Raw genomic sequence first — 16,720 nt, 5'->3', positions numbered from 1 at the left:
GGCCAATTGTCTTTTCAAGTAAAACTGGTGTTTCGTGAAAAAAACAAAACAGTAATTAAACAGCTAATTCAGTTCTCAACACAACCAGACAAGTACTGTTCCCTGGGAGCCACAGACGGTAGTAACAGAAGTGCCTTATGCGTACTTCCCATTTCGTCTTAAACCAAAAAATAAATAAATAAATTAATTAATTAATTATGGACTCAGGGTCGAGATTTAATAAAGTAACGTCTACTACTTCATCAAGGGTCTAACTAAACAAAACTGTAATTTTTTTTTTCTGCGTGGCCTGACTTCCAACAGTTTGTGGCTGAGGCGACTGACTCGCCATTCCTTCTGCAACACTGGTACAAATGTATAGCACTGTGAAGAGGGCACATCGAGTCTCCGTGCTATCATGAACACAGCGCTCACCGACACTCTAAATTCATCTTGGGGACCCTCATGGCTTTGAAAGCCGTTCCCATCCAATCAGTGAACATAGACCGTATGGAGAAGGACGCTCACCGAGGAATGTTTTATCCACAGGGGAAAAGTGGAAGTCACCAAAAGAAGACAGAGCCGACAGGTAAAAGTAAAATGACAGCCTTGAAACTGCACACTGGGCAGCAATAAGAACTGTAACTAGTACCGTTCTATTTCCTGACATGGAAAAATATCCACAGCAACACAGTGTGACAGAAAAAGCCCCACAACATCAGGTAGTGTAAGGCACCATTTTATACGTGAAAAGGCGTGTGCAGCTGTGTCTGCAAGGATGTGAGCAAAAGTGCGAGTAAGAGTCATCTTTCTGCATGGAATCACAGACTGTCTTCTGTATCCTTCCTTACATTTTTACGAAACCTGGTTTCTTTCTTAGAATAACAACTTGTCCTTGCTAAAGTGATAACCCACTGGTTATAAAACTTCTTCCAATACCTAAAAGTACACAGATGGTGTAAAATCACCCCAAATTTCTCTGATCAGAAGTAACAATCACAACATCAAGTGGACATCACTCCAAATGTTTATGCACACATTTGAACAGACAATGCACCAACTGAAACAGGATGGATGGTACGGGATGTCTTTAACAAAGTACGAAATTTCATACTATTTAAATTTATCAGAAAAAACCACTCAAGTAAGAATCAATGGAATGACTGAAATTCAAGTAAAAATTTCTTCAACGCAGGAGATATTTTGAGGGTAACTGCCAGCCCTCCCCAGCCCCCCAAAAATACACACGGCACGACAGGGGCCGAGGAGAGTGAAGCCTGGTGTCACGCACTAGGCAACAACCGACAGAAAGGCTGAGCGATGCCCAGATTTCCGACAAGCAGGCGGACATACAGGGGAAACGGCACACAGGCTGAAAAGTGCTGGGCAAGCCCAGGAGACCACGAGTAGTTCGAGGTCAGTACGTCTGAAACACCATTCACTGAGAGAAGCAGCAGGAAAAATAAATGCTGAGAAGGTAGATTTGGGGCATTACTGAAGAATCGACGTGAGAAATCTACACTCAACACGCAACATGACTGCAGCTTGGAAAGATTATGTGGCAACAACAAAGAAGCAATGACTGAAGAGACAGAAGATAAACAATGGCCTGAACGACACAGAATTGCAAACCAAGAAGTAAGGGAAAAGTCCTGTAGCATCATAGGAGAGAAGAGGTGGGAGAATAAGACAATGACTAACCAGAATCTGTCCGAGTCCGGGTCCTGTGGACCAAATGACAGGGACAGAAGAGAAGTCAAAGAAAACATCAGGATTCTGAATCCGGAGTATTAGTGGGATGTGAACTGACTGGTAAATGTGCTGGTTTATTTTGGGAGTGGGACGAGGAGAAGGTAAGGAGTTCAGTCTTTAAAATGCTGCATGGGTGGGGCGCCTGGGTGGCTCAGTCGGTTGGGCGGCCGACTTCGGCTCAGGTCATGATCTTGCGGTCTGTGGGTTCGAGCCCCGCGTCGAGTTCTGTGCTGACAGCTCAGAGCCTGGAGCCTGCTTCGGATACTGTGCCTCCGTCTCTCTGCCCCTCCCCGACTTGTGCTCTGTCTCTATCAAAAATAAATAAAATGTAAAAAAAAAAGAAAAAAATTTAAATGCTGCATGGGTCCCATTACACACCAGCCAACCTTTGTAATTACTAAAAGGAAGTCTGACTTGCTGACCGTACAGGACTGAGACATCTCTGACTCTCAGACACTATGTGAAGGCTGAACGATCCCACTCCATTCTGATCCTAATAATCCGGAGTTAGCACACAGGTAAGGGCTCAGTCTCACAAGATTGCCCAGCTGCAAATGGGATGCCCAGGCTACCCCACACATCTGTTGCCCAACTACAAATTCAGAGGGTCCCACAATCACCCTTCCCCTAAGTTAAGTAATTCGACTGAACAACTTACAGAACTTCCATCACAGAACCCAGGAACACCTGGTACTTACTACGACAGTTTAAAGGATAAAAACGAACAGTGGGATTAAGGACAAGGCTGGGAAGGGTTCAAGTGCAAAAGCCTCTGTCCGCACAGTAAGGGTATGCCACTGTCCCCAGCACGGGGATGTGGGAAGCTATCCCAGATGTCTTCACGGAGGGATTTCTATGGAGGTCTCATTACACAGGCATGACTTAAACCACTGACCAATGATGACTGACTCGACATCCACTCCCTCTCCTACCTCTCAGGAAATGAGGCTGAGGCTGAAAATTCTAACCCTTTAAATATGGTTGTTTTTTTCTGGCAACCGGCCCCCATCCTGAAACTAGCTAGGGTCCCCCCACCCCCAACAGCGAGTCATTTGTTAGCATACAGAAGACAATAAATTCAAAGGGTTTTCAGGGCTGTGTGCCAGGAACAAAATCCAAATATCGTATTTCTTTTTTATCACAAACACGGTGTCACCTACAAAGTCCTGCCCGCCAGAACCTCATAATGTGACCTTATTTAGAAATAGGACCATTACAGGGGCACCTGGTGGCTCAGTCAGTTAAGTGTCCGACTTCAGCTCAGGTCATGATCTTGGGACTCTGTGAGTTCGAGCCCCCGCGTCGGGCTCCCTGCTGTCAGCGCAGAGCCCGCTTCAGATCCTCTGCCTCTTCCCTAGAGTTCTCTCTCTCTCCCCAAAATAAATAAGCATTAAAAGAAAAAAAAAAAGAAAAGAAAAGAAATAGGATCATTAGAGATAGAAGTGTTAAGTTGAGGTCATACTGGGTTAGGATGGGCCCTAACTCCCACGACTGGTGTGGCGATTCCCCTTCTCAGTACACGGACCAGAGAAGCGTCTCGGTTCACACACAAGAGACTGCAAACACAAGTCTGAAGAGAGATCTACACACCCACGTCCGCGGCGGCACTCTTCACAATAACCAAAGGGTGGGAGCAACCTAAGCGTCCATCGCTGCGTAAATGGATAAATGGGGTCTGGCCACACAATGGAATATTATTTAGTCTTAGAAAGGAAATTCTACACCTGCTACAACACGCATGAACCCTGACAACATCACGCGACATCAAGTAAGCCATCCACAAAAAGACAAATGCCGTCTGACGCCTACACAAGGTCCCGAGAGTGGTCGGATTAACACAGACAGAAGTCGAACGGTGGGCACCAGGGGGTAGAGGACGGGAATGGGGAGGAGCGTTCCACAGGACGGAGGCAGTAAGGAGGTGGCACAGACATGAAACGCAACTGGCCGTGATTCCACACTGCCGTAACTAGATGACGGACACAGAAGAACTACACAATTATTTTTCAGTTGAAATTTTTTCCGTAATAAGTCTCTTTTAAAGTAAGAGAAATTTTAAAGTGAACTATGAATAACTTTCCACTTCTGACAGAGACTCAAACGTCTGACCGCCTCCTCTGTTGAGGAGCGCGTGGGAACGGGCTGGTGGCGGCGGGGTGCCACGGCGCAGACGCCACGCAAAACGGTCGACACGCATCCACCTCTGTTTCCTCACTTGCTCGGCAAGGGGCCTCGCTCTGACCAGGCTAAACCAAAGGCACACTAAAAGTACGAAATGACATATGCACAGACTAACCTTTGTGGCATAAAATGAATACTACATACTGGTCGTGAATACGTGTACGTAGGTATATCTACTAACTTAATACCTCACCACTGATACGGAAAGAAATACGTATGGGAAATACACCAGATTCCTGATGGTGTGCGTGACCGTGGAGAGACAGGAGACGACAAAGTATAAAGGGGGCCTTATCTGTAATAAGGTCGTTCAGTTAAAATACAAACCTGATGCAAATGTGACCAAATGTTAAGTGCTCATCCAGCTGTGAGGTTAACAGGTTCGTCACGCTATTCTCTACAGTTTACTGTGTTAAATGGCTTCTCCCAGCACGAAGATCGACAGAAGTCAAAGGACTGAGACACTATTGCTTTATGCAGGTATAGACTCGCCCTCAAGAAGATGTGGCCACGTATGCACCAACATAGAACAGATGCCCGAAGGGGACTATTTAAAATAGAGAAAAAGTTTGTTTTTCTCAGTGGAGGAGGGCAAAGTGACCATGAGCACGTGTGTATCGTGGAAGAGGAAAAGGGATCAAACGCAAGGATGAAAAGGAGGGAAGTTACGAACAGTGACGTCCCAAAGGGCACACTGCTGGGAATCCCGGCCCTAGCGTAAATCCATGGGAGCACGGGGGAAAGAAGTCTGGGGTTGAAAAGGCAGGTGGAGGCCTCTTTTTCTGGAGAAAGCAATCTCATCCCCTGACACCAAGGAAACAGAAAAAGACCAAAAACAAACAAAAAAAACTGTAAGTACTGCAGTGAGATTACAGCTACAGCAACAGAAGTGGGAAACAACTAGAATTCCCAAAAGGAAGTAAACACAACTCTCGGTGTTGGGTCAATGTGCTTGGACAAAGGCATGTGAAGCAAAGGAAAGACCACACCTAATGCAGTACCTTTAGAATACGTGCAGCCCCTTTCTTTAAAGCTCCGGTTTGTACCTATCACAGTGAACAGAACCAAGAGAACAAATTGTGTCCACATTCATCCAGTTTTGAAGCAAGAACAATGCATCCCTGAAGACCCCAGGGGAAAATTAACTTTGCAGGACCAGAGTGGTCAATGCCCTCACCAGGAGACTCTCCTTACCCAAATATCTTGTTAGGGGTGCCTGGGTGGCTCAGTCGGTCAAGCGTCCGACTTCGGCTCAGGTCATGATCTCACGGTTTGTGAGTTGGAGCCCCATATCGGGCTCTGTGCTGACAGCTCAGAGCCTGGAGCCTGCTTCGGATTCTGTGTCTCTCTCTCACTCCAGCTCATGCTGTCTCTCTCTCTCTCTCTCTCTCTCTCTCTCTCTCAAAAAGAAATAAAACATTTAAAAAATTTTAATTAAACATCCTGCTGGATATTCTATTTTCATAAGGGAGTCACTTTTTCTTAGAGCAAGGCTATAGGTATCTGCCGGAATTTTTTATAATTTTCAATTACATAGCAATGAGAGGTCTATAATTAACCCAACTCTCTTGCTTAGCATTCTAACTATTTCCTCTTTTCCAGGAACCTGGGACTTGGATTATAAACAGTACAGAACATTAGCTTGAACAGGGTTCTAGCCAACTGCCTAGTCCAAGGGTCAGCAAATTCCAGTCCACAGGCCAAGTACGGTCTGCCACCCCTCTCTGTCCAAATGTGGCTGCTGCCTGTTTATACAAGCAAGCTTTTATTGAAACAGTGTACGCCAATTCAATTACATATTGTTCAGAGCTGCTTTCAGGCTACAAGGGCAAAACAGAGTAAATGCAACAGAAGCCATGTGATCTGCAAAGCCTAAGATATTTACCATTGGCCCTTTGCAGACAAAATTTGCCAATCTTTGCTCTAGTCCAAAGGTTCTCAACCTTCTTCCTTTTGCTTCAACACCATTCTCATGTAGGATATGTTCATATTCTAAATCACTAATAGTGAAAATTCTGTATTTTACAGGTGAGTAAATTTAGACCCTTTATTTGAGCCATCTAGGAAGAACAATCAGGGTAACGTTCAAGAACTTTGAGGGGCACCTGGGTGGCTCAGTCGGTTAAGCTTCCGACTCTTGATCTCAGCTCAGGTCTGGATGTCAGGGTCCTGAGTACAAGCCCGGCACTGGGCTCCATGCTGGACACGAAACCTACTGAAAGGGGGGACGGGGGGAAGAACTTTGAAAGTGAGCATGTTAGCCCTACAGAGTAAAACTACCAAACTGAGCAACCAAGCAAAATAATCAGACAGAGCCTCTATGCCATGTTGATTGAAAAATAATTTGTAGTCACTGTTTTAAAGATCTCTCACCTATATGGGCCCCTGGACAGGCTCTCCCTGAAATGAGCTTTGTACTCTGTTTACGTGTAGTGCGCACTGGCCATTTGTCTGCCTGTCCTGCAACTGAATTTCTTCCTGAGTCTGCAAGTCAATCACACTAGGAGTCCCGATAGAAGACAGGGCTCTGCCTCCCCAAGCTACAAAAGCTAGAGCCTCGATTCTCTGCCATCCTGGGCAGCCTGGAGGAGGGCCAGCGGTCTGAGCTCAGCCAACCGATGTCCCCACCACGACTTAGGAATGTGAAGGAAACCACACCCTATTTCTTTTCCCAAAAGTCTATACCCTCCTTTTAAAAAGTTAAACTTTCTAAACTGGCAAAGATCAGTTGCTAAATAGGTGAAACTTAAGGGAAGAAACGTCAAAGGAAAGGAGAAAGCTCCCCCCCCCTCCCCTGGCCAGTCCCTTTTCTGCCTTCCACAGACACAAGCAACTGCTGTGCAGACTGTGGTCCCCACACTCCACAAAGGTGCAGGGGAAATGTAGGAGTGCCCTCCCCGAGCCTCTGTTCGTGAGCTTGGACTGCACGAGGCGAGGTGCCCACAGGAAGCCTGAGTCCCAATTAGCTTCACAGCCATTCTCAGGAGTTATTCTCAGGAGCTATTCTCAGGAGGCAGAGGCAGGACACACACAGGGCAGACGGGAGGCCGTCAGACGACGAGTGAGCTCTGGAAAACCACGTTGTTGCCCCTGGGCTCACAGGAGCTGTCACAGTCGGTGGTGGCTTCTTAAGGATCGATACCTGCAGCAGAGCCGACTGAGAAGGCCCATGAGGTTCCCCAAGACTCTGCGGGGTCACAGGACTGCCAGGCAAGCGCCTCACAACTAGGCTGAGATCACTAGAGAAAGTTTTCCCAGCCGTTGCACCTGCACCTTTCCAACCACTGTGGAAGCCTCTAATTCCTGTATTAAAACGCTTCATACTTGGGACACTTAGCACAGCTTCTGTTCCGACTCACTGATAAAACTCAAATAATCCCAGCACTACAGAAGGGCTGAACACAGGATTCATTTTACTTCAATGAGCTCGCATTTTTACACTTGTCTTCTCCTTCAATCCAACCGCAAATCCTCCTTTTACAGATGTGAAAAACAAGACTAGCCAAAGTTAGTGAACCACAAAGCCAGATTTAAACTCAAGTCTACCAACACCAAGTACAGCACTCTGCAATTGACTGAGGAAGCAGCTATAGCAGCATACCCTCTGATTCCCTATATGAAAATATTAAAGGGGGGGGGGGTGCCCCTTGGGTGGCTCAGTCAGTTAAGCGTCTGACTCTTGATCTCCACTCCGGTCACGATCTCACGGTTTGTGAGCTCAAGCCATGCACGGGGCTCTGTGTTGACAGCATGGAGCCTGCTTGGGATTCTCTCTCTCTCCCTCTTTCTGCTCCTTCTCTGCTCATGTGTATGCTCACACACTCTCTCTCTCGCTCAGAATAAATAAACTTTAAAAAATATATTAAAGGGCAACTATGACTTCGTTGACGTTTAGGTAGGAAGGTCACTTACTTTATGGAACGCAGTAAATCGCACAGGCAGAATCACTCAGGCACAGGCTGCAATCTGGTGGTCTACAAGACACATGCTCTCTGATTTACATGATCTCTTCTTAGTTGACTTAGTTGTTAACATTTTAAAAATGGAATCATAGGTAAGTATTAGAGTTCCATCTTCTTTCAAAAAAGAGGAGAAAATATCAAAAGATGGCAAATAGTGGACCCACATTTAGCGATAGCTAAAGCAGCTAAAGATAAACAGCATTTGGGGGTGCCTGAGTGGGTTAAGCGTCAGACTTCGGCTCAGGTCATGATCCCGCAGTTCATGAGTTCGAGCCCCACATCGGGCTCTGTGCTGACAGCTCAGAGCCTGGAGCCTGCTTCGGATTCTGTGTCTCCCTCTCTCTCTCCGCCCCTCCCCTGCTCATTCGTGTTTTCTCTCACTCTCTCAAAAATAGATAAAACATTTTTAAAAATTAAAAAAACAAAAAAAATACAAATAAAAAAGATAAACAGCATCTGGCGGAACAGAACAAAACTCCTACGTCGGTAAGTAACTGACGAAGTAGCTGTAGACACGGGGCATCCCTGGAGCAAAGCGCCACCAGCAACTGTGGGCCTGCTGAGGCCCCAGAACTGCCCTGACCGCTGTGCTTCTCCCGTCCTAGGCATCTATCCCTCCACCTCACTCTATGAACTACCAAAGTGCCTATCCTCACAAAAGCATCTCCATGAACTGTCTTGTTATTCTTATGTTTTGTATATAACTGAAGTATCAAAAACCAGTAATAAGTTCCAGTTAAATGAGAAAAGGAGAAATGATAGGGAGAAATATATAAGAAAATTTCCCAAAACTGAAGATTCCCAGACTAAAGTGTCCCCCAAATGCAAAGCACAACAAAAAGATATTTGCTGATGAAATTTGAGAACACTGAGGAGTAACTGTTAAAATCTTCCAGGGAGAGAAAAAGGTCACATACAAAGGAATCAGAATGCCATCACTTTCAACAGCAGAACTGGAAGCCAGGAAAACACAGCAACACCACCAAAAATCTAAGGAAAATGAATTCAAATCTAGAATTCTAGGCCTAACCAGATCCTCAATCAAGTATAAAAACAAAGTAAAAATCTGTTTGGGCAAGCCTGAGTCAAAAAATTTAGCTTTACCACACTAGAAATGGGAGTGTTGAACCCTACACTAATTCATTTGAAAACATAAAGAAGTACTTTGCCAGAAAAATCTACCAAAACTGACCCACAGAGGGGCACCTAGCTGGCTCAGACAGAAGGGTATGCAAGTCTAGATCTCACTGTAGGGAGTTCAAGCCCCATGCTGAGTGTAAAGATTACTTACGTAAATAAACTAAAAAAAATGACCCACAGACTTTTAAAAAGCAAAAGAGACCAATGATAGAAGAAACTGAAAAATAAAGAGGTACCAGATCCCAATGGCTTTGCAGACAGAGTTCTTCAACATTTAATACAAAGGTTTTTTCATTATGTCCCAGAAAACTTCTCAACTCGTTCCAGGAAATCAGCATTTCATTAAAAAAAAAAAGAAAGAAAGAAAGAAACAGGATAGCACCAATGCACACACAAACACAAAGGAAGAAAACTATAAGCCAATCTTTCTTATGCTCGTACATAAATCCTAAAATGAAATCCAACCATATATTAAAAAGAACAAAACACACAGGTTTTGAGCCCAAGAATGCAAGGTTGGTTCAACACTAGAAATCTACCAACATAATACATTAAGAGATTAAAGAAAGGACCTCACAGATCACCTCAATAGATAAGGAAAAAGCATTTGATGAAAATTAAAAGACTCAAAAAACAAACTTCTTCACTTAAAAAACCAGTATCACAAACCTACAGTATACATATCTAATGGCAAAACATTAAAAAGAACACTCTTTAAAACCCAGAACAAGCTCACAAGACAGATAAGCCTGTCACCACCCGCACTCTTCAACATCATACTGGAGGGCTTAATGATGAGTGCCTCTGAGACAAGACAAGAAATGAGAGCTATAAATATTAGAACAAAAGACACTGCAGAAATGACTGTCTAACTAGAAAATCTAAAGTACCAAACTGGTAAAACAAGATTCAAAAAACCAGGTGTATACTATTCAATTAGATCTTAAATGTTTTCTTTTATTTTTGAGAAAGCACAAGCAGGGGAGGGGCAAAGAGAGAGGGACAGAGGATCTGAAGCAGGCTCTGCACCGACAGCAGAGAGCTCAATGTGGAGCTTGAACTCACAAACCACGAGATCATGACCTGAGTCAAAGTTGGACACTCAACCGACTGAGCCACCAGGTGCCCCTTCAATTACATTTTAAAAAAGCTTTTCTACAGATCAATATCAAATGTGAGAATAGGATTAAAAACTACACCATCTGGGGTGCCCGGGTGGCTCAGTCGGTTAAGCGTCCGACTTCGGCTCAGGTCATGATCTCACGGTCTGTGAGTTCGAGCCCCGCGTCAGGCTCTGTGCTGACAGCTCAGAGCCTGGAGACTGTTTCAGATTCTGTGTCTCCCTCTCTCTCTGCCCCTCCCCTGTTCACGCTCTGTCTCCCTCTGTCTCAAAAATAAATAAACGTTAAAAAAAAAAAAATTTTTAAACTACACCATCTTAGGGGCACCTGGGTGGCTTAGTCAGTTAAGCGTTCCACTTCGGCTCAGGTCGTGATCTCACGGTTTATGAGTTCCAACCCTGTGCCGGGCTCTGTGCTGACAGCTCAGAGCCTGGAGCCTGCTTTGGATTCTGTGTCTCCCTCTCTCTCTCTTCCCCTCCCCCACTCACACTCTCTCTCTCTCTCAAAAATAAATATTTAAAAAAAATTTTTTTTAAGTACACCATCCACAGTGACAAATACAAAATATCTACGAACAAAACTAACAAGAAATGTGAAAGAACTATACAAAGAAAATTTTACTTAATGTAAAGTTCCATAGGGGAAGGGACCTCTGGTTTATTCACTATGTACTCCAGCCTCTTAGATCAGTGCCCGGCACAGGAGCAGGTACTCAATAAACATTTGGCGGATGACTAACAGACAAAAAAGAACAGCTTGACAGAGACACTCTTGTTGCTGGATGAAAGAACCCATACTGTAAAAATACCAATCATTCTCGAATTATGTAAATAAACTCAACACAACCTAAATAAGAATTCTAGTAGAATTCTTTACAGAATGTGATTGATGATTCTGAAGTACATTTTTTTTTTTAAATGCACACAGCTAATCATATGGGATTAGCTGGAAACGAATATGCCATCATAGGGGTGCCAGGGTGGCTCAGTCGGTTAAGCATCTGACTCTTGATTTCGGCTCAGGTCCTGATCTCACGGTTTTTGAGTTCAAGCCCTGCAACGGGCTCTGGGCTGATGGCACAGAGTCTGCTTGGGATTCTCTCTCTCTCTCTCTCTCTCTCAAAAAATAAACATTAAAAAAATTTTTTTAAATATGCCAACATATATACATAACACACACAGAAAGACATATGCACATATATTCACACACACAATGAAATGATAATTCCAAAAAACTGTTCATGGTAACTTCTTAAAAAGGTGGAAAACAGAGAAGAAGTCAACAAATCATATTAGAACTGTTATAGGCCCCAAATTCACATGACACTCAAAATAAAACTCCATATGGAATAAAATCTAAATGTAAAAAAAAAAGCCCAGAAGCATCAAATGGTAAAAACATAGAGGAACTCTTAGCATAGAAACAGATTTACAAAAAGAAAAAAAAATACTTATAAAAGAATAAGTGATATATTTCACAAAGTAAAACTTTAAGTTCCATATAGTAAAACACTTAAAACAAATTTATTACAGGGCAAGCACAATTTTAAAAAAGGGTTACTAATCCTCTGATACAATACACAAAGAACGAGAAATATACAATAAGGAGAAGAGGTCAACCACCCACTTTAAAAAAAGGTGACTGAGGGTCAGTTAGGCATCAGACCTCGGCTCAGGTCATCTCTCCAGTTGGCAAGTTCAAGCCCCCATCAGGCTCTCTACCGTCAGCACAGAGCCTGCTTCGGATCCTCTGTGCCCCTCTCTCTCTGCCCCTCCCCCGCTGGTTCTGGTTCTCTCTCTCAGAACAAGTAAATCTATAACATGACTTAAAAAAATAAGTCACAAATTATGTAAACAAGCAATTCACAGAAAAATAGCACATGAAAAGATGTCTAACTTCTCTGGAGGTCAGAAAAACAGAAATACAGACTACAACATCGAGGCTCTTTTTCTGTCCCAAGATGATCCAGAATTAAAGAGATTCTTAGGGTATGGGAAACGGGATACTCCCACACACTACTGAGGGAAGTTAAGGACAACTCGCAGCAGCTACCAAAATTGTAAATACATGTAATTGCAACACAGTACTTCCACTTTTAGAGCGATCCGTCCCCCAGAAAGATTTGCATAGGCACACTAAGTTGTGTCCACACACGTTCAGCACAGTATTTGCTAGTGGCCAGAAAGCTGAACTAACTGGAATGCCCATCGATAGGCAAATGATCAGTGGTGGATCCATAAAACTCTCACCTACTGACATGGGAAGATGCCCAGGACCTGCTTTTAAGTGAACAAAGCAAACTGCAGACTACTAGAATTCTACTCATACCATAAAAGGGCACAGGAGGGTTCGCGAGGAAAGCATCTCATTCCTTCACTCGCCGTCAAGTTATGTGGCACGTATACAACGTGCCAGCAACTTGGAGCACATGGCTCGTGAAAAAGACAGCATTCCCGTCTTAATGGGACCGATAGGCTTCTTTTTGCAAAAAGACCAAATAAATAACCAACCGGGCTAAACGTTCTGAGGCAAACAAGGCTGCCAAGAATAAAAGGCAGGGAGGCTCGGAGGCAGGAGCTGGACCTACTTCACGTAAGGAGGGCATCCTGGGAGCCTGAGACCCGGAGCGCGAGGGCCGGAGCAGTGCAACCCGAGGGGACCTGGAGGACCGCACTCAGCTTGTGTGCGGAGGCCGCAGGAGCCAAGTCACACGCAACTCACAACCCTCGTAAGGGCTGTGGCTGAAGCCTCGGAGGGAAACGGGGTGGCCCTGACAAAACGGAAGGAAAAACTCCAGAACCTCAAGGTAAAGCCTACCTACTCCTCTAAGACAGCAAGTCTCGACCTTTCAAGACCCAAGTTCATCCCGGGCGCTGAAATGCTTTGATTTACGTCGACTGTATTCGTAGGTATCGACTCTCTCAGGACGTAAGGATCACTGGAAAGGACACGCCCGCACACAGAGCAGCAGCCACCTCTGCAACGCCTTGACACACCCCACCGCCTCGGCAAAACGCCCCTGTGCGCGAGAGAACACGCAGATAACGGGTGGCATCGTTCGCGAAAGGGCCTCTGACCCAGGAGCCCCCGGGCGACGCTTCCAGAACGATACAAAACACAAGACTGTGACCCCGGAAAGTAACCGAGCAAGGAAGGAACACCCTACCTACCCTGCACCTCCACGTTTTAACTGGAGCGCCCCGGCCCTAACAGGCACGACGTGTCTTTACCTTCCAGAAAAGCGGCACGTACCAAGCCCCCCTGCCCCAAGTGACATTTCTGTGCTTAGTCTCTCTCGGCGGGTTTTTTGCACCCTGCCACGCAAATGTCTCAATGCTTGGACCAAAGTTCTAAGCAGGACACTGCAGCGTAGTCGTAAGCAGGCGGTACTAAGAAATGCCTCCAGGGAATACGCTGGAAGGATGTTTCAACGAGTATCAAATGCTTTTACTGATTCCACTTTACCGTCTATGGGTTTCCTTCACCGAAGCTTTCGAGCGATAATTAAGAAGTCACTTGCAAGTACTTTTCCTTATTAAAAAAAAAAAAAAAGAAAAAAAAAAGAAAAAGCAAAAGCCTCGGCCCACAAATTGTGATTTCACCTGGAATTTGTCAGGCGCCCTGTCAAAACCACTGATGCTTGCGAAACACGAGGAAACCGCCCAAAGGAACTGATCCGGTATCTACACCTTTCTTGCCCGGCTGGGTCTCGGTCAAACGCGGACGACGCGCTAGCAAGCGTTCATTGGGCCCCAGAGAGGTGCACGTAGCCGACCCGCGAGACGGGGTCACTCCTCTGCAACCCCCGGTTTCTGAAACGCCGCACTGCCCCACGCTCCCGCACAATGGGGGCCACCCTCAGCGGCGCCTCTGCACCGGGCCTGAAACCCACCCCGGCCCGCCAGCAGAGCCCCTCCGGCGACGAGCCCGGCTCCCCGGCACGGCCGTCCGAGCGGCTCGCGGCCCCGGCAGGCCGGCCTCGCCGGCCGAGGCCCGCAGCTGCGTGCAGGCTCGACGGCGGAAGCCGCGGCACCGAGGCTCGCGGGCCCCCACGGCGCGTCGAGCGACGCGGGAGGCACGACGACGCGGGTTGAGGGAGCCCCGGCCCGTCCTCCCCGCGCGGGGGGCCCCACGTACCTCCGGCGCCGGCTCCTCCGCCGGCTCCCAGGGCGGCCGCCATGGTGCTCGTGGGCCCGGCCTTCGGGGTCGCCCCGCCAAGCCAGGCGGTGGGCCGCCGGCCGGCCGGGGCCCGGGGACGTGCGGCGGGGGGGGGGGCGGGGGGGCGGCGGGCCGGGACCGGGGAGGGGGCGAGACGGCCGGCGGTCTCGGCCACTCCGGCCCGGCTCCTCCGCAGGAAGAAAACAACAGACTATCGCAACATGGCCGCCGGCCCGCCCGCCGCCGCGGTGCACGCCGGGATGATGGCGACCAGCAGGGCGGGCGCGGGCCGCCTCCGCGGCGCGGCGGCTCCGGGACGCCTGCAGGAACGCAGGGCGAGCGCGGAGGGCGAGCCGGCGGGCGGCCGCCGCGCTCGGCCCCTGCAGCCGCAGAGTTTGCAGCGGCGGCGGGGGCGGTTACCGGCCGTAGTCCCGTCCCGGGTTCTGTCGTACGACACTTTGCAGCAGTTGGCGCGGCGCTTTCCGGCCGGCGGCCCGGTGGGCGGGGCTGGCCGCGCCGTCAAGGCCAGGCCGGGCAGGGGCGGGGCTTGCTCGCAGAGGCTGGCTGGAGCTGACCCAGAGCAGGCGGGCAGTCGGAGCCCGGGTCCGGAGGCCGGCTGCGGGTGCTTCCCGGACGCGCTGGGCGCCCGGGCCCGAGGTCCGCGGGAGATTGCGCTCCTGGAGCAGCGAAAACGGCCGGAAAACGAGGTGCCGTGAATGATATCCAGGAAGGGGCGTAGGGCTTCGGGAGCCTCGTCTGCTTGTCAGCAGGTGGGGGATGGGGGAGACGTGGGTGTAATGGGGTCGTGAAGTACCCACGAGCTGCAAACGTCGATTCGTTGACGGTGAAGGTGAGGGTATAGGGAAAGGAAGGAAAGGGCCATGGAGTAGAAAGAAGGCTGGGCAGAGGCTCAGAGATGTCAGATGACTTCCTAGGGACGGAGGATTGCCAGCAGCGTGTGCGGCCGCGAGCGTCCCGGGGGAGACGGGTGCTCAAGAAGCAAACAGCTGCAAAGGGGAACAAGGGTCAGATGCAATGAGGACTTTGGGACATTTTCCTGAAGCTGTAGGGAGTATGGACAGATTTTAACAACAGAAGCGACATGACAAAATTTGTGTTTTAGGAAGATGGCTGTGACAGCAAGAAAGCGGATGGGCAGCGTGGAGAGGTAAGAAACCGGGTGCTGTGACCCATTAGTAAACAGCCGCCACGGTCCATGCTGGAAGTGGCTTCCCAGATGGGAACAGAGATGGGCATGTGACAAAACGTTAGTGATAGACTACATTAACCATAAAATTCTTTCAACTTTATATACGTTTGAAGTTTTTCATGATAAGTTGTTTGAAAAAATAAACTTTACTGGATTAGTAATTAATGCCACAGATACTCATCTGAAAGAGAAAAAACGAAAAACAATTTTTAAAAGTTACTTTGATTCAGCTGCGTGTAATCACTGCAAAAAAATGATAGCGAGCATTGTAAGCAACCTGGAATAAGTAAGTCTCCATCAGAAAGCACATCAGCACATCCAGATTTAAAAAGGCTTGAACCTCTAATCACCTTGCATTATTTTTGAACTGTGGAGGGTGACATTTCTAACTCAGAACATGTTTTTCAAGATAGTTCCGCTGGTGATCATCTGCCTCCCCCTCCCACTGGTGATCTTGAGAAGGATGGCTCAAAAAACCAAATACCCAAAGATGAAACAATCTCATACATACTTTGTAGCTATGTTATAATTAAGGGAAGACATCTATGTCAGTTATGAATGACCTAAAAATGAATTTCTCTAGGACAAGACTCTAAATTTTTTCGTCACTAACTGGAAAAACTTGAGCCTGGACGCCTAATATGAGAAGATTTTGACACAGTACTGTGAGTAAAGGTTTAACAAACCCCCTTTCTTCTCTACAGACAGATTTCACTTTGGGTTGCCTTTTTAACTTGTCCTAGAAACCTGATGAAGTTACAACGTCAACTGTGTTATAAAACATCCTTGCTTGTGTCAGAAGTGCTCTCTGACTGGTACACTGCTTCTGGCTGGACAAAACGGAATCATCTTTAAACACCTGTCAGGAAGCCAGAACTTGAGGATCTCCCTTAACTGAGTTTGGGGATGTGAAAGGTAAATCCAGGTAACAATTATGAGATGTGCAAGTTCCCGCGGTCTAGGAATCTAAGCCAGGGCAGTCCCGACGCCTTCATCTTGCACCTGAGTTGCATTTGGGGAACCACAGAGCAGCTCTGTGAGGAGCTCACGTGTGCTTACGTGGACTGCAAAGGGGAGCATCTCAGAATGCCCTGCTCCCAACGCGTGTTTTTTCTTTAACTTTTTAAATGAAGCTGCTGCCAGGTGTCGCATTACAGGAGTATAAATGGTCAACCTAAGAAGATCTCCTACTGAGCATTTAACAATTTCTTACATCT

The 16,720-nt window shown here is 47.1% G+C and overlaps 1 protein-coding gene across 3 annotated transcripts in view; it reads right to left on the bottom strand.

Moving 5' to 3' along the window:
• RBM33 (RNA binding motif protein 33) overlaps positions 1 to 14,412 on the bottom strand; it is a 134,657-nt gene extending 120,245 nt beyond the window's left edge. For all 3 annotated transcript variants that reach the window (XM_049642157.1, XM_049642158.1, XM_049642159.1), the window contains exon 1: positions 14,273 to 14,412. In XM_049642157.1, the coding sequence (XP_049498114.1) occupies positions 14,273 to 14,315 (43 nt within the window). In that variant the 5' untranslated portion in view covers positions 14,316 to 14,412. The remainder of the gene's footprint in view (positions 1 to 14,272) is intronic.
• Positions 14,413 to 16,720: the final 2,308 nt, after the last annotated feature.

The sequence above is a fragment of the Panthera uncia genome, chromosome A2 (assembly GCF_023721935.1).
Source record: "Panthera uncia isolate 11264 chromosome A2, Puncia_PCG_1.0, whole genome shotgun sequence".
NCBI lineage: Eukaryota > Metazoa > Chordata > Mammalia > Carnivora > Felidae > Panthera > Panthera uncia.
The sequence above is the reverse complement of the archived record's forward strand: the minus strand, read 5'-3'. Positions and strand labels throughout refer to the sequence as shown.